General features: G+C 45.1%; 1 protein-coding gene across 1 annotated transcript; it reads right to left on the reverse strand.

Annotated features, from left to right (window-relative positions):
- Positions 1-10,133: 10,133 nt before the first annotated feature.
- LOC122923092 (zona pellucida sperm-binding protein 3-like) lies at positions 10,134-15,155 on the reverse strand. Its single transcript, XM_044273820.1, has 8 exons — positions 14,664-15,155; positions 13,785-13,903; positions 12,575-12,678; positions 12,325-12,502; positions 12,134-12,254; positions 10,694-10,785; positions 10,447-10,580; positions 10,134-10,363 (listed from the first exon to the last, which is right to left on the reverse strand). The coding sequence occupies exons 1-8, from the start codon at positions 15,153-15,155 to the stop codon at positions 10,134-10,136; spliced, it is 1,470 nt and encodes a 489-aa protein (XP_044129755.1).
- Positions 15,156-18,241: the final 3,086 nt, after the last annotated feature.

The raw sequence follows: 18,241 nt of genomic DNA on the forward strand, positions 1-18,241 counted from the left end.
AGCTATCCTCTGGATGGTAAGACACATGTTGTAGAGCTTTGAGCTTTTCCTGATTGCTACTTCGTTACTCTAGACCTGTTTAGAATTAAAGACAGGCTTTGAGCCAAACAGAAGTGTAAACATTAGAAGTATCCTCTAAGGCCTCATTCACACTTCAGGGTTGTGATCAGCGATTTCCATCAGTGAGCCAAAACCAGCAGTGGAGGCTCCACAGACAGAAGGGAAAGATTTGTACCTGTTCCGTGTTTGACCAGCACCAGGTTTTGGCTCAGAACCCTGACCGTAAACGGGGTCTAAGGGCAAGGTCCCCACGCATTGCAGAAGAGGACACTGAAAATCTGCAGAATGAATCATGCTGCAGGTGAAAGATCCGCATTGCAGGCCAATTTACCCTGCAGATTCTTTTTTTTTACGGTCTGTGGATGAGCTTCAGTCTCGTCTACATTGCAGGTACTTTACAAACAGCAAATACTCCACATATCCGTCCTGGGTGGACCTCACGATTTTCCTTCTATTTTTGCCTTCAGTGTCTAGTGGGTCCCAGAGGCAGGACCTACCCAGGGGAGAGCTTGGGCCCCAAGCCCAGCTATGTCTGGGGGCCCTATTAGGTTCACTATTCCTGGCTGCAGTCCTATCTGTCCACAACTATATCTGCGTCAGATACATTAAAAAATTTGGCCTGGGTCAATTCTAGCCTTGCGGTAAAAGCAAAATAGCACCCCCATCCCAACTCCTACCTCATCCCTACTGCTAAAAGCATATTAGAGTTGTACAGTCCTGATCAAAAGTTTAAGACCATTTGAAAAATGGCAAAAAAAAAAATCATATTTGGCATGGTTGGATTTTAACAAGGTTAAATCTGTGCAAAGATGTGGATTCATTGTCATTTTCTGTCAGATAGTCACACATTGTGATGGCAAAAGCAAAAAAAAAAACTTTTTGAATGTAGTCGGGTTGTTGAACTGCATAAGCAGGGTCTCTCACAGCGCGCCATCGCTGCTGATGTGGGGACGCACTAAGACCGTCATTTGGAATTTCTTAAATCATCCTGCAGGTTATGGAACAAAAAAAGTCAAGTGGAAGACCTAAAAGAAATTCATCAGCACTGAGCCGGAGGATCCAATTGGCTGTCTGTCAAGACACTGGATGATCCTCCAAATTAAGGCCCTTACTGGTGCTGACTGCAGCCCCATAACCATCAGACGGCATCTGAGACTGAAGGGCTTCAAAAACATCTTCAAAGACCTAGTCTACTTGAACGCCACAGAACTGCTCGTTTGGACTTGGAAGAGAGCACCAAACATGGGACATTCAGGTGGAAGAAAGTTTTATTCTGATGAGAAAAAAGTAACCTTGATGGTTTCCAACATTACTGGCATGACAAGCAGATCACACCTGAAATGTTTTCTACGCACCACAGTGGAGGGAACGCCATAAGGGTCTGGGGTGCTTTTTCCTTCAGTGGAACAATGGAGCTTCAGGAAGTGCAGGGGCAGCAAACGGCCGCTGGCTATGTCCAGATGTTGCAGAGAGCATTCCTCATGACTGAGGGCCCTCGTCTGTGTGGTAAAGACTTTTTTGGAGGTGTGGTCCTAAACTTTTGATCAGCTGAAAAACAGCCGGTTTCAGTTTATTCGCTGTTTTCATTAAATGTTCAGAAAATGTTTTGTCTCACTCCCATTTCTGCATGTTGAGGCTCTACTTGGAACCTTGTTAACCACTTCAGCCCCGCTAGGTGAAACCCCCTTCATGACCAGAGCACTTTTTACACTTCGGCACTACACTACTTTCACCGTTTATCGCTCGGTCATGCAACTTACCATACAAATGAATTTTACCTCCTTTTCTTCTCACTAATAGAGCTTTCATTTGGTGGTATTTCATTGCTGCTGGCATTTTTACTTTTTTTGTTATTAATCAAAATGTAACGATTTTTTTGCAAAAAAATGACATTTTTCACTTTCAGCTGTAAAATTTTGCAAAAAAAACGACATCCATATATAAATTTTTCGCCAAATTTATTGTTCTACATGTCTTTGATAAAAAAAAAATGTTTGGGCAAAAAAAAAATGGTTTGGGTAAAAGTTATAGCATTTACAAACTATGGTACAAAAATGTGAATTTCCGCTTTTTGAAACAGCTCTGACTTTCTGAGCACCTGTCATGATTCCTGAGGTTCTACAATGCCCAAACAGTAGAAAACCCCCACAAATGACCCCATTTCGGAAAGTAGACACCCTAAGGTATTCGCTGATGGGCATAGTGAGTTCATAGAACTTTTTATTTTTTGTCACAAGTTAGCGGAAAATGATGATGATTTTATTTTTTTAATTTTTTCTTACAAAGTCTCATATTCCACTAACTTGCGACAAAAAATAAAAAATTCTAGGAACTCGCCATGCCCCTCACGGAATACCTTGGGGTGTCTTCTTTCCAAAATGGGGTCACTTGTGGGGTAGTTATACTGCCCTGGCAATTTAGGGGCCCAAATGTGTGAGAAGAAGTTTGCAATCAAAATGTGTAAAAAATGACCGGTGAAATCCAAAAGGTGACTTTGGAATATGTGCCCCTTTGCCCACCTTGGCAGCAAAAAAGTGTGACACATCTGGTATTGCCGTACTCAGGAGAAGTTGGGGAATGTGTTTTGGGGTGTCATTTTACATATACCCATGCTGGGTGAGAAAAATATCTTGGTCAAATGCCAACTTTGTATAAAAAAAATGGGAAAAGTTGTCTTTTGCCAAGATATTTTTGTCACCCAGCATGGGTATATGTAAAATGACACCCCAAAACACATTCCCCAACTTCTCCTGAGTACGGCGATACCAGATGTGTCACACTTTTTTGCTGCCAAGGTGGGCAAAGGGGCAGATATTCCAAAGTGCACCTTTCAGATTTTGCAGGCCATTTTTTACACATTTTGATTGCAAGGTACTTCTCACACATTTGGGCCCCTAAATTGCCAGGGCAGTATAACTACGCCACAAGTGACCCCATTTTGGAAAGAAGACACCCCAAGGTATTCCGTGAGGGGCACTGCGAGTTCCTAGAATTTTTTATTTTTTGTCACAAGTTAGCGGAAAATGATGATTTTTTTTTTTCTCTTTTTTCCTTACAAAGTCTCATATTCCACTAACTTGCGACAAAAAATAAAAAATTCTAGGAACTCGCCATGCCCCTCACGGAATACCTTGGGGTGTCTTCTTTCCAAAATGGGGTCACTTGTGGGGTAGTTATACTGCCCTGGCAATTTAGGGGCCCATATGTGTGAGAAGTACTTTGCAATCAAAATCTGTAAAAAATGACCGGTGAAATCCGAAAGGTGCACTTTGGAATATGTGCCCCTTTGCCCACCTTGGCATAAAAAAAGTGTCACACATCTGGTATCGCCGTACTCAGGAGAAGTTGGGGAATGTGTTTTGGGGTGTCATTTTACATATACCCATGCTGGGTGAGAGAAATATCTTGGCAAAAGACAACTTTTCCCATTTTTTTATACAAAGTTGGCATTTGACCAAGATATTTTTCTCACCCAGCATGGGTATATGTAAAATGACACCCCGAAACACATTGCCCAACTTCTCCTGAGTACGGCGATACCAGATGTGTCACACTTTTTTGCAGCCTAGATGCGCAAAGGGGCCCAAATTCCTTTTAGGAGGGCATTTTTAGACATTTGGATCCCAGACTTCTTCTCACACTTTAGGGCCCCTAAAAAGCCAGGGCAGTATAAATACCCCACATGTGACCCCACTTTGGAAAGAAGACACCCCAAGGTATCCAATGAGGGGCCTGGCAAGTTCATAGAATTTTTTATTTTTTTTGCATAAGTTAGCGGAAATTTTTTATTTATTTTTTTCTCACAAAGTCTCACTTTCCGCTAACTTAGGACAAAAATTTAAATCTTTCATGGACTCAATATGCCCCTCAGCAAATACCTTGGGGTGTCTTCTTTCCAAAATGGGGTCAGTTGTGGGGTGTTTGTACTGCCCTGGCATTTGAGGGTCTCCGCAATCATTACATGTATGGCCAGCATTAGGAGTTTCTGCTATTCTCCTTATATTGAGCATCCAGGTAATGAGATTTTTTTTTCCGTTCAGCCTCTGGGCTGAAAGAAAAAAATGAACGGCACAGATTTCTTCATTCGCATCGATCAATGTGGATGAAAAAATCTCTGCCAAAAAAAAAAAATGGAGGGGAAAGGCGTCTGCCAGGACATAGGAGCTCCGCCCTACATCCATACCCACTTAGCTCGTATGCCCTGGCAAACCAGATTTCTCCATTCACATCAATCGATGTGGATGAATAAATCATTGCCGGGATTTTTTTATTTATATATATATATATATATATATATATATATATATACAAAGTGTTTGCCAAAGCATAGGAACGCCGCCTCCTCCTCAGCTCGTATGCCTCGGCAAACGTATCTGTCACTACAGAGGAGAAAATCCCATCTTGCAGCGCCGCACACACCGACTTTTGTGTAATCTGACAGCAGCGCAATGCTTCTGTCAGAATGCACATCGGTGCTGCAGCTGGTCAATCGGTTGGTCCACCTGGAAGGTAAAAAAAAAAAAAAAAAAAAAAAAAAAGAAAAAACCAGGCCACAACGCAATAATTTTATTAACTTTGGAACAGAACATGTAACTTTAACTTTTGGAACTAAACATTAACCTGTTTGCTTACCTGTTGTTTTTTTTTTTGTTTTTTTACCTTTATAGAACAAACCTCTCCTTCCCCATGGGTCAATGTGCAAAGCGCAAATCGCCCAAAGATGTGGCGAAGTGCGTTATGCACTTTGTCCCAGGTGAAAGGAGACGTTTGCAGCAGCTGTGAGTGAATGGGCCCTAATAGCCCTGTGTGCCTATCCTGGTGAGATGATCCCTATGCTAATAGTGTACCTGTGAGTGGTACTTCCGGAAACACTCTCCAAAGCATAGGGCAGGGTGGTCCGGACAGTCAGGACAGAAATAGCGGGTGTCACGCCTTATTCCACTCCTGCTACAGACACAACATCTTTTTCGGGGTGACTGTTGGGTTGAGGTACCAGGAACGACATTGGGGAAATGTCGCTCGTGTAGACGGCTAACTACACTGGTGGTTGGGGCCACGGAACCTCCTGGATACAGGAGGTTCTCGATGATCTCTTCCTGAAATTTGAGGAAGGATCCAGTTCTCCCAGCCTTACTGTAGAGAACAAAACTATTGTACAGAGCCAATTGAATTAAATATACAGACACCTTCTTATACCAGCGTCTGGTGCGTCGGGAAACTAAATACGGAGACAACATCTCGTCATTGAAGTCGACCCCTCCCATGTGGAGGTTATAGTCGTGGACTGAGAGGGGCTTTTCAATGACACGGGTTGCTCGCTCAATTTGTATTGTCGTGTCTGCGTGAATGGAGGAGAGCATGTAAACGTCACGCTTGTCTCTCCATTTCACCGCGAGCAGTTCTTCGTTACACAGTGCGGCCCTCTGCCCCCTTGCAAGACGGGTGGTAACGAGCCGTTGGGGGAAACCCGTTCTAGAAACAAATGCCTAAAGAGGGCCACACTTGTGTAAAAATTGTCCACATAAAGATGGTACCCCTTGCCGAATAAGGGTGACACCAAGTCCCAAACTGTCTTCCCACTGCTCCCCAGGTAGTCAGGGCAACCGACCGGCTCCAGGGTCTGATCTTTTCCCTCATAGACCCGAAATTTGTGGGTATAGCCTGTGGCCCTTTCACAGAGCTTATACAATTTGACCCCATACCGGGCGCGCTTGCTTGGGATGTATTGTTTGAAGCCAAGGCGCCCGGTAAAATGTATCAGGGACTCGTCTATGCAGATGTTTTGCTCTGGGGTATAAATATCTGCAAATTTCTGGTTGAAATGGTCTATGAGGGGCCAAATTTTGTGGAGCCGGTCAAAAGCAGGGTGGCCCCTGGGACGGGAGGCGGTGTTGTCACTAAAGTGCAGGAAACGCAGGATGGCCTCAAAACGTACCCTGGACATGGCAGCAGAGAACATGGGCATGTGATGAATCGGGTTCGTGGACCAATATGACCGCAATTCATGCTTTTTTGTCAGGCCCATGTTGAGGAGGAGGCCCAGAAAAGTTTTAAGTTCGGAAACTTGGACTGGTTTCCACCGGAAAGGCTGGGCATAAAAGCTTCCCGGGTTAGCGGTGATAAATTGTGTGGCATACCTGTTTGTTTCGGCCACAACTAAGTCCAAGAGCTCCGCAGTCAAGAACAGCTCAAAAAATCCCAGGGCCGAACCGATCTGAGCTGTCTCAACCCGAACTCCAGACTGGGCGGTGAAAGGGGGAACTACAGGTGCGGCTGAAGTTGGGGACTGCCAATCAGGGTTTGCCAGCACCTCTGGGATTCTAGGGGCTCTACGGGCACGTCTTTGCGGTGGCTGCGATGGGGTCACTACTGCACGTGCCACCGTACCAGCTTCAACTGCCCTTCTGGTGCTCGCTACTTCACCAGGTTGTACGGCAGTGCTGGTACTAGGTCCAGGGAGGGCTGGGCTGCTGGTGTATGCCTCACCACGTAATCCGACAGCACCAGCCCCACTCTGCTGCTCTTGAAGCGGATCCTGCGCAACCTGCGGTCTAGCGACACGGGGCCGGGTACGCCTGGTGGTATCAGGGACCTCAGCCTCCTCGTCCGAACTTTGGGTCAGAGAGCCACTGCTTTCTACAGGTTCGTATTCTGACCCGCTGGATTCATCAGATGAGGGTTCCCACTCCTCATCCGACTGGGTCAGAAGCCTGTAGGCCTCTTCAGAGGAATACCCCCTGTTAGACATGTGGGCAACTACATTTAGGGGTATTCCCTGAGACTACCCAAGAAAAAAAAAGCAAGCCTGTCTTACAAAGGGGAGGCTAGCGAAGTACCGGAGGCCGCTGCGGTTGATAAAAAATATCAAAACTGATTTTTTTTATCGCCGCAGTGCGTGTAAAGTGAATGTGCAGTGATCAAAAAAAAATTTTTTTTTTGTCACTGCGGTGGGGCGGGTGTGGGTGATCGCACGTGTGGGCGACCGATCAGGCCTGATCGGGCAAACACTGCGTTTTGGGTGGAGGGCGAACTAAAGTGACACTAGAAAACAGAAGAAAAGAGCTTAGAGTACCATAAGTTAGAAAAATATACGCTTTTATTGAATTCATGATAAAAAACACACATATAGTGAATGCCAAGGACAGGGTAAGGGAGCAGGGGAAAAGAAAACGAGCGCCATCCTGGATGGACACACTGGTCACAACATATAATGGTCTATTGGTAGGGTTACTGCAGATATGGGAAAAACAACTAGTAATGTATGGTACAATGACCAACCCATAGGTGCAGACCTTAAGAATAATTAATTGTAGAGGGTGAGTAGAGCTCACAAAATGGTCAAACCGCCATGGCTATAGTGCATGGTATATGGTATGAAAAACATAGGTGATACTATGTATAGACAGTGTACCAAATGGATCAACAGTAATGGACCAGGCAAAATGGCTCAACGTTGGCAGCACATAGCCATGGCTGGGAACCTGTGATCAGAGACTCACCGATATGGGACCAGATGTGAACAGCAAAACCAGGATGGCGCTACCCCAACGCGCGTTTCGGCGTGCCAACGCACGCCGAAACGCGCGTTGGGGTAGCGCCATCCTGGTTTTGCTGTTCACATCTGGTCCCATATCGGTGAGTCTCTGATCACAGGTTCCCAGCCATGGCTATGTGCTGCCAACGTTATGCCATTTCGCCTGGTCCATTACTGTTGATCCATTTGGTACACTGTCTATACATAGTATCACCTATGTTTTTCATACCATATACCATGCACTATAGCCATGGCGGTTTGACCATTTTGTGAGCTCTACTCACCCTCTACAATTAATTATTCTTAAGGTCTGCACCTATGGGTTGGTCATTGTACCATACATTACTAGTTGTTTTTCCCATATCTGCAGTAACCCTACCAATAGACCATTATATGTTGTGACCAGTGTGTCCATCCAGGATGGCGCTCGTTTTCTTTTCCCCTGCTCCCTTACCCTGTCCTTGGCATTCACTATATGTGTGTTTTTTATCATGAATTCAATAAAAGCGTATATTTTTCTAACTTATGGTACTCTAAGCTCTTTTCTTCTGTTTTCTGCCGTCATGCTCGGAGCTTGTACCAAGTTATTTTCTTTCGGGTGTCCCCCTATATTTGGTTATTATACGGGCACTGCCCTTGCTATATATGCTGGGGGACTTCTGGGGTCGTCTTCTTCTCTTTCTGATTTAAAGTGACACTAGTACTATTATAGATCTGACCGTGATCAGTTTTGATCACTTCCAGATACTATAAAAGTACAAATGCTGATTAGCGAATAACGGACTGCGGTGCGGTGGGCTGGGCGCTAACTGATCGCTAACTACCTAACCAAGGGACCTAAACTATACCCAAAACCTAACGGTCAATAACAGTGAAAAAAAAAAAAGTGACAGTTTGCACTGATCACTTTTTTCTTTTCACTTGTGATTGACAGGGGTGATCAAAGGGGTGATCAAAGGGTTAATTGGGGTTCAGGGGCTATAGTGTAGTGTTGGTGTACTCACTGTGATGCCTGCTCCTCTGCTGGATCCAACCGACGAAAAGAACCAGCAGAGGAGCAGGCAGCCATATAACAGATCATATTTACAAATATGATCTGCTATAAGGCTCTGTGATTGGCTTTTTTAAAAATCAGCAACCTGCCAGCCACGATCATTGGCTGGCAGGTTGCTGACGAAATACTTCTGTGCGAAATGCCGGCGCGAACTGCGCATGCGCGCGCGCATAGTCGCGTCATCTCGCGTCTCGCGAGATGACGCGTATATGCGTGACTGTGCGCAGCGCTGCCACCTCCGGAACGCACATGTGCGTTAGGCGGTCCGGAGGTGGTTAAGATCCAGCCATGCTAAATATGATTTTTTGCCATTTTTCAAGTGGTCTTAAACTTTTGATCAGGACAGTACATTTACAGCATCATACCTCTTACATCCAGTGATGTAGATGTTCTCTTTACTTATGTTCTCCACTCAGACCAGATCATCTTTTGGTTCCCAATGGTGTTATCCTGCTGCTACCCCCAATTTAGTATGCTGCAGGAAGTGCTCCTCTATATAAAAGAGGGGGCACTATAAAGTTAAAACTGCTGCAAGACACTACTAAGTGGGCACTGCTGGGACCCCAACAGTGCCCACTATATTTATAATGCCCCTCCAGTATGGCTGGCCCCAGGAGTGCTGCATTTATTTATACTGCCCCTCCCAAGTGCCAAAATAGAATACTTGCATCACTCCCCATTCATGTTGTCATCTGCAATGGTCAGCCTGCAGATAAAGCTAAGAACTGGCACAGGTCATGCTGACCACTTGTCCTATTGTACCAACTCCTAGGATTCAGATCTAGTGGCCTGAAGCCTAAGATAATGAATAGCAGATATTAAGCCCCATGTCCTTCTGAAAGATTTGCACTGTCCAACTGTCAAGGGGTTCCAAGCAATTGTGTGGGTCTCAAGACCACCACTGGACCTACATTAAGAACGCAGTCCAGCCAAGAACACAGCATGCCACCCTCCTTGACTGATCTGGGATCTTGAAAAACAGCTGAGCCAGCAGTCTTGTCAGAATTCCCATAGCAGTCAATGGAAAAGTATGCACTTCAAGCCAGGATCTTCTTTGAAGGTGAAACCCACACGCATTAGACATTTAAGAGCACATACCATTGCTATGCCAAGGAAAAATCTGTATGTACCAACCTGAGAACCATCAATCCAGTTTCTCCATTTGGATCTTTACAAAATAGTCCATTAAGGCCTATTTTATGTGTAATTGTTGGGTGGGGGGGGGGGGTGTAATTTCAAGAAAAACTTTTTTAAATGCATCTGTATAATGCTTAGCAACCCCATTCACATACTTCCATGTGACCCACAGAAAATCCTCTATATAGCCCTACAGTACTCCTGTATATAGCACCAGGAGATGGTCTGTGTTGCTGGACCATGCATGAAGTTATGGGTCACATGAAGCTAATCCTATACAACCATTGGTACCATCGATTGAGACAAGACATAAAAGAACAAGTAACATTTTACCCATTTATTTCTGGACTATTTGTGAGACAGTTTTTTCAAAATACATTTTACAGCCACAATAAGAGTCACAGCAACAACTACTGAAGTGATTGAGCCCATGGCCACCAGCACCCACAACTGCAGAGGTTCTTCTACAATCATTCTGGAAGCTTGGGAAATTCCTTCTTTGGAAACCTGGTTAGGCTTAGATCCAGTCACTAGAAGAGGGCCCAGTCTGGCCAGAGTGTACTTCTCTAGATGAGAACCTAGTGGAAGAATTAGCAACAGCCATTTTCAAATACCTTCACATTTATAGAAGTTTTAGGAGACATTTAAATGAAGAACTCACCGACATCTCTCTTCCCAACTCCTCTTGACCTGGCAGGTTGTGGGCCCCATGCTGTTCTCCGGCTGCCAACTGTAGCACAGTTCCCAGTGTTGCAGCACTGGCAGTTCACACTGGGGCCTTCCACAGGTGACCAACTATAAGAGCAAGAAAAGTGTCAACCATTGAGAGAACATCCATTGTTATCCAAGACTCCATTTAGGGTTGTGTAGTCATCTAACTGAAGACACTCAGATGTAAAAGGTCTTACCTACTGGTAGCCTTGTTGTAGGAGCAGGCCTTGTTCATTGGATCAGGGGTCTGGTTGATGTCAGCAGCTCTTAGGTGACAGGTTATGTAGATCTAAGACACCACAATTACAGTTTATATCTCATGAGAAATAATTTACATTCATAATCTTGGACAGCTGGAAAATTTACCCTCAGGACCCATACTAGAAAGGATTCCCATATGGGTTATTCTGTTTTAATAGTTTTTATTGAGTTTCTTATTTTGAACAGTTAACGTACATTAGTGTCAAGCAGAATTCCATTATAATCAGGCTATCAAAGGAGAATATAAATTCCAATACATTTGCCTTCATTAGAGGGAGTCCGTCACCAAGATTTGACGTTACACATTGCTTACTTGGCACTCTTCCTTAAGTACCAATAAACATTTAATCCATATGCAGATGAGGGCTGGCAAGTGTCCAGGGGCCGTGCTCGTGATGTAGGTGCCCAGGCCACTGCCTTTCCCATATTACTACTCCAACCTCTTGCTTGTCCTGCCCCGTTAGTCTGTTTTGTCACTGATGGCCATTGTGGGCAGCAGCATCGATAAATCAAGTGCACATGCGCCATGTGAAACCAGCGGGCATGCCCAGGCCGGCGGCAAACTGCCATGTGCAGGTTCTTGGCCGGTACTGGGAATGATGCAACAGACTTGGGGTACTTTCCCACTTGCGGCAGAGGATTCCGGCAGTCAGTTCCATCGCCGGAACAGGATCCTGATCCGTCTGACAAATGCATTGAAATGCTGGATCCATCTCTCCGGTGTTAGCCGACATTATTTTGTCACATGTTTTGTGGTCTAAGCATGCGCAGACCACAAGATGGATCCGTTTGGCAGGAACACTCGGGGCTGGATCCGACATTAATGCGTGTCAACTGGAAGAAATGCCGGATCTGTTCCGGAATTTGGAACGGAGATAAAACCGCAGCATGCTGCAGTATTATCTCAGCCCTGAAAAGGCTAACAAACTGACCTGAAGACATCCTGAATGGATTGCTCTCCATTCAGAATGTATTTGGATAAAACTCAGATCTTTTCTGGTATTAAGCCCCTAGGACGGAACCTAATGTCAGAAAAGAATAACGCTAGTGTGAAAGAACCCTTACAGGGAGGGACAAGCAATGTGAAAGGCAGAGCGGCCTGGGCACCTACAAGCCCTCATTTGCATATGGGTTAATCATCATTTCAGCTGGTGAAAGTCACAACAAAAGAACAAAGGTACCACTGGCACTTGTGCTACTGGGCCATGTAAGTAGTATGTAACACCTAATTTTGGCAACACTTTAATGTTGAAAGTGCAGGTTAGAACAGTGGCCAGTTGGGCGCTTTCAACCCTAATTAGTGGGGTGAAAACAAGTATGTTACAAAAAGTCAATTGCTTGGCATTCAGGGTCATACTACTATCTCTAGTCCTTACCATAGAAAGGTCACTGTTAATGAACCTGAAGGCATCAACTGTGAATCTAAGCTTATTTGCTTCAGGTCTTGGAGAACCAAAGGTTGAAGAGGATTCTTCTAGCATCCCATCGATCAAGCACCTGTAGGAGATATTTATTTCAGCAAAGATGCCCTTGAATTAACAGTAAAAACAACAAAACAGAAACTCACCCATTATAAGCAATAATGTCATAGTGAGGATTAGAGGTCTCATCTGGAGTAAGGGTGGCAACACAGCTATCAACAAACAGCATCATCGGGACGTGGTTCTCCATGTCCACAAAGGCCTCTATGTAGAAGATCTCACCAAGCTGGTAGACCAGTGATGGACGAGGAGCACTCCAGTCCTCTACAGACAAAATAAGGCTATTAGTACAAGACAAGAGACTACGCACCCCTCCTCTACTGGAAGAAGTCTTACCAGTCATGAGAGTCAAGGAGAAAGACAACCTTTCTTCTGAGCTCACTGTGGTGCTGAAGGGAGCCCATGTTGGCTTGATGGCATTGCTGCTTACATTGCCAAATCTGAAAGAGTAGAGAAATTAAAGGATAACTGTACATGATTGGATGTAAATGGCAGCTTTCGATAATCATACCATGTGTCCACAGGTGGCATCGCAGTTTAGCCCTATTCACTATAGAGCTGAGTCAATCGACAGGAGGGGTGATTTTTGGAAGTAAGCAGCCATGGTGGACAAGCCCTTTGAGAGGTTGACTGGAACTTGAAAGTATCTTGTCAACCATATGGTAAATTAGCGAAGCAGACACTAATCGAATTGAGGCTTTAGGGGTGTTCCAGCGCTTTTAACTGAAGTAACGACACCCTGACCAGTCCTGCTCTACTTACACCAAGGAGTTTTATGGTCGCCAACCTATTTTTTGCCTCAAGTCCTCCTGCCAGGTCCTATTCAAAGAGGGCCTGACTACTCCCCAGACATTTGTTTTAGCAACCAATTCCCAGGTCATATCATTTCTGGAGTATCTTGTGGGCTTCAGTCCCCCCCCCCCATTATTCCTACTACTATTGAATTGCTGGCAGTTTGCAATAAAAGCTAATCTGGGTGTCCCTGCATAGTGACTGGCTGCACCAATAGAATTAGTGTCACACCCCAAAACTGAACACTCAGACCTTTATGGCATACTGCTATCTTCCATTAGGAATCAGAGGAATAGTTAAAGGATCTCCAGAATTACTACATGGAGTGTAAGTAGTTGGTGAAACAGACATGCCAGGAAAGGAGACAGCTCAAAGCCTCAATAGAGCAAGAGGGGAATTTTTGTCAAGATCCCTTTCAGAGTCATTATGAACCTTGAAGAGGAGCAGGATGATTAATGCAATAATTAGGATGGGACTACATGGACAGTACAGCTGCTATACTCATTACATGGCCAAATATCACAGTACTGATACTACAGAACATTGCTTCATATTGTAAGTGGAATCAAGTTGTGACTGTCCCAGTCAGATCCAGCAGGATGAGACTGTCTTATGGCTGGTTGGGGCAAACAGTTGTCTCAGTGTGACCACATACAACTACCATCTAGCTTAACTTGGGACTCCTGGAAGACATTTCACCACTGGGAGGCTCTAGAAGACATAGCTATAGAATCCACTATTGGTACAGACTTACCGTGGGTAGTAACACCAGATGGGAACCACTGCAGGATTGGACCTGATGATGGGCACATTGGGGGAGGTGGTGGGGGTGTAAGACAAGTTGATTTTGTAGATAAGCATATCTGAAGTCATCTTGAGAAGATAAAGAGCCACAATAAAGGTTAGTCTCCACTCAAAAACACACACACAAAATCCTAAATGCTCAACCAAAATCAGTGGGAAAATTGAGTAAGAACGAGCCATCCTATAAGATATACAAGAAGAGAAACTTGACAAAGCTGGTTAGATTTTGTTATAAGAGTCCATTATTGCGTCAGAAGATCATGACACCATAGTATACCGGCTAAAACAAGCCAACATTCCTGGGCACAAGCTGTAGAAAGGGTTAATGTACCTCAAAGAAGCCAGATCTATGTCCACAACAAGAGCTGAGCAAATTTCAGGTTATGAAATTTGTTCATGCTTTGTTTACTGGTAAAAGGGGAATTGTGTTATGGATTCCGTTACCACAGACCACAACGCAATTCTGTGACAGAAGTCTATGGCCTGCAAAAAGGATCTGGCCCGTTTCAGTTCTGCAGGAGAGGACTCCCCTGCATAATGGGAACAAATCCGTTTTGCAGCCCATAGAATTCTATGACTGAATACTTTTAGAGGTATTCCGTCATAATACAATTGCATTATGGTCCGTGGTAGTAGAATCCATAACGCAATTCACCTTTTACCAGTAAAAGCATAAAATACATTTCTAAATATGAAATTTGCTCATCTCTGTCCACAACCATTTCAATATAGTGAAAAGGACCTAAAGGGTTTTCATGATAAACACAGTAATTGTTGCCCAGTGCATATTTGTCTACTATTAGGGACCTTTAGTCCTCCACCAACTTACCTCTAGGTTGCTTCCACATTCTTGAAGAGCAATTTGAAAGACTACAGTAGTAACTGAAGTCTGAGATCCAGCTGTGCAGGTCCCAAGGACCAGGTCTGAAGGATTCACCAGCCTACCATTACCATAGAAGTCTCTCTCTACAGTCACCACCATACTGTCCTCAGCACACTGCACACTGACAGGGGATGATGGGTTTGGCATAATTGGTGGGGGCTGTGTAAGCTGTCTGGACTGAATACCTACTCCAGGATACATGCGACCCCATCCAGACACAGGACCAGAACCTCTCAGAGACCCAATTCCAGAAACTGGAGACAAAAGATTTCCCCTAGGAGAACCTACTGCAGATACAGTTCTAGAAGATCCCCATCCAGGCTGATAATTCCTCCACCGAGTGTCTGGCTGGCGCCGATGTCTAACCAAGGCACTGCTAAAGCCTGACCCATAGAGGAGAACCACAAGCAGCCACCTCCACCTAATCCCTAACAACATCTTGACTACAGGAGAAGTCACACCAGGAAGGGGTGGAGGGAGGAGAGCTTTATACCTCACCCATCACATGGTCATCACTTCACCTGACCCTTCATTATACTCAGCTGGACACCATCCATACCTGATGAGGATATGGCAATGCAGAGTCCAGTGGTGGAGTTCATAAGGGATTTGTGTTCATTTCTTGGGTGTATTTATTCCTTAGGGCTCATGCACACGGACGTTGTTGTTTTGCGGTCCATTTTTCACGTATCCGTTGTTCTGTATCTGAGGGTTTTCTTTTCTCTGATTTAAGTCCTCTTCCGTTCCGTTATTCCACAGCACATATCTGTATGGTTTCCGTATACGATCCTTTTTTTGCGGATCGGAAACGGAAACAGTAACTTATTAAAAACCAAACACGAGCAATATGGGCTGGGCATAGCATTTCTACAGTATGGATCCGCGAAATACGGATGACATACGGATGTGTTCCGTGTGCGTTCCATATTTTTTGCGGACCCATTGACTTGATTGGGGCCTCGGACCGTGATTTGCGGACAATAATAGGACATGCACTAATTTTGCAGAACGGAAATACGGAAACAGAATGCACACAAAGTACCTTCCGTTGTTTTTGCGGACACATTAAAGTGAATGGTTCCGCACACGGTCCGCAAAAAAAATGGAACAGAGGCGGAAAGAAAATATCTTCGTTTACATGAATCCTTAGGTCCCTTTCACACGAGCGTGATTTACACGCGGGTGCAATGCGTGACGTGAACGCATTGCACCCGCACTGAATCCTGACCCATTCATTTCAATGGGGCTGTGTACATGAGCGTTGTTTTTCACGCATCAGTTCTGCGTTGCGTGAAAATCGCAGCATGTTCTATATTCTGCAAGTAAGGGCGGATGCGATGCGTTTTTCACTGATGGTTGCTAAGAGATGATGTTTGTAAACATTCAGTTTTTTATCACGCGCGGAAAAAACTGAACAACTAAACGCAATCGCAGACAAAACTGACTGAACTTGCTTGCAAAATAGTGCGAGTTTCACTGAACGCACCCTGAACGCATCCGGCCCCATACCGCAACGCCCGTGTGAAACCAGCCTTAGGCTGAGTTCACACGGGCGAGATTTCCGCGTGGGTGCAATGCGGTAGGTGAACGTATTGCACCCGCACTGAATCCGGCACCATTCATTTCAATGGGGCTGTGCACATGAGCGGTTTTTTTCACGCATCACTTCTGCAATGCTTTAAAATCGCAGCATGCTCTATATTCTGCGTTTGTAACGCAGGACAGGTCCCATAGAAGTGAATGGGGCTGCGTGAAAAACGCATTGCATCTGCAAGCAAGTGCGGGTGCGATGCGTTTTACACTGATGGTTGCTAAGAGATGTTGTTTGTAAACCTTCAGTTTTTTATCACGCGCGTGAAAAACGCATCAAAACGCTCAACACAGAGAAACCAATGATTCCCTATGGGAATGGTTCTCACCTGGGCGTTTTACAGCGCGTACGATCGCGCTGTAAAACGCCCGACGCTCAAACAAGTTCTTGAGCTTTTTTTGGGGCGTTTGTCGCGCGTTCCCGTACATAGATATTCGGGAACGCGCAACAATGTGTGCACGCCTGTCTCTGTATGCGCGATTGTAAACGCCCGTACAATCGCGCATACAGAGCGCTCGTTTCAGAACGCTCAGGTCTGAACCCAGGGTCAATCCGTCACGCTCGTGTGAACCCAGCCTTAGGCCTCTTTCACACGGGCGTCACTATTTTTGCCCGGATAAGAGGCCGATGCGTTGCGGGAAAATGCGCGATTTTTCCAAGCGAGTGCAAAACATTGTAATGCGTTTTGCACTCGCGTGAGAAAAATCGCGCATGTTTGGTACCCAAACCCGAACTTCTTCACAGAAGTTCGGGCTTGGGATTGATGTTCTGAAGATTGTATTATTTTCCCTTATAACATGGTTATAAGGGAAAATAATAACATTCTGAATACAGAATGCATAGTACAATAGCGCTGGAGGGGTTAAAAAGAATAAAAAAGTTAACTCACCTTCTCCTCTTGATCGCGTAGTTCCCGGTCCCTTCTTTACTAGCTGTGGGCTAAAGGACCTGTGGTGATGTCAGATCACATGCTCCAATCACATGGTCCATCACCGTGACATCACCACAGGTCCTTTAGCCCACAGCTAATAAAGAAGGGACCGGGAACTACGTGATCAAGAGGAGAAGGTGAGTTAACTTTTAATTTTTTTTTTAACCCCTCCAGTACTATTATACTCTGCATTCTGTATTCAGAATGCTATTATTTTCCCTTATAACCATGTTATAAGGGAAAATAATACAGTGAATAGACTGTCACCTAAAACCCATGCGTGAAAATCGCACCACCTCCGCACTTGCTTGCGGATGCTTGCGATTTTCACGCAACCCCATTCATTTCTATGGGGCCTGCGTTACGTGAAAAACGCAGAATATAGAACATGCTGCGATTTTCACGCAACGCATAAGTGATGCGTGAAAATCACCGCTCATGTGAACAGCCCCATAGAAATGAATGGGTCAGGATTCAGTGCGGGTGTAATGCGTTCAACTCACGCATCGCACCCGCGCGGAATACTCGCCCGTGTGAAAGGGGCCTTAGGGTGAGTTCACATCACCGTCTAGCTTTCTGTCCTTCTGATCTGTCAGAAGAAGGCTGCATGCACACGACCATTGTGTGTTTTGTGGTCCGTAAATCGAGGATCCTCAAAACACTGATGGCGTCCGTGTGTGTTCCGGAACGGCACGGACAGCCATTAATATAACTGCCTATTCTTGTCCGCAAAACGGACAAGATTAGGACAGGTTATATGTTTTTTGCGGACCACGGAACGGAGCAACAGATGCGGGTGCGGACATCTTTTGCGGCCCTATTGAAGTGAATGGGTCCGCACCCGAGCCGCAAAAACTGTGGCTCGGATGCGAACCAAAACAATGGTCGTGTGCATAAGGCTAAAGAGAGAGAAAAAAAACTGATCCTGTTGCATCAGTATGAGGCTACATGCACACGAACGTTGCTTGTTTCCGTGTCCGTTCAGTTTTTTTGCCCCGCAAA

This window comes from Bufo gargarizans, unplaced genomic scaffold (genome assembly GCF_014858855.1).
Source record: "Bufo gargarizans isolate SCDJY-AF-19 unplaced genomic scaffold, ASM1485885v1 original_scaffold_1168_pilon, whole genome shotgun sequence".
NCBI lineage: Eukaryota > Metazoa > Chordata > Amphibia > Anura > Bufonidae > Bufo > Bufo gargarizans.

What these genes read in the sequence shown, in the direction of transcription:
- LOC122923092 (XM_044273820.1), bottom strand. Translation starts at nt 15,155, where the DNA reads ATGTTGTTAGGGATTAGGTGGAGGTGGCTGCTTGTGGTTCTCCTCTAT. An exon ending in AATGTGGAAGCAACCTAGAG is followed by an intron (nt 13,904 to 14,663) that starts GTAAGTTGGTGG and finishes TATCTTCTCAAG; the next exon opens with ATGACTTCAGATATGCTTAT. An exon ending in GACATTATTGCTTATAATGG is followed by an intron (nt 12,255 to 12,324) that starts GTGAGTTTCTGT and finishes TATCTCCTACAG; the next exon opens with GTGCTTGATCGATGGGATGC.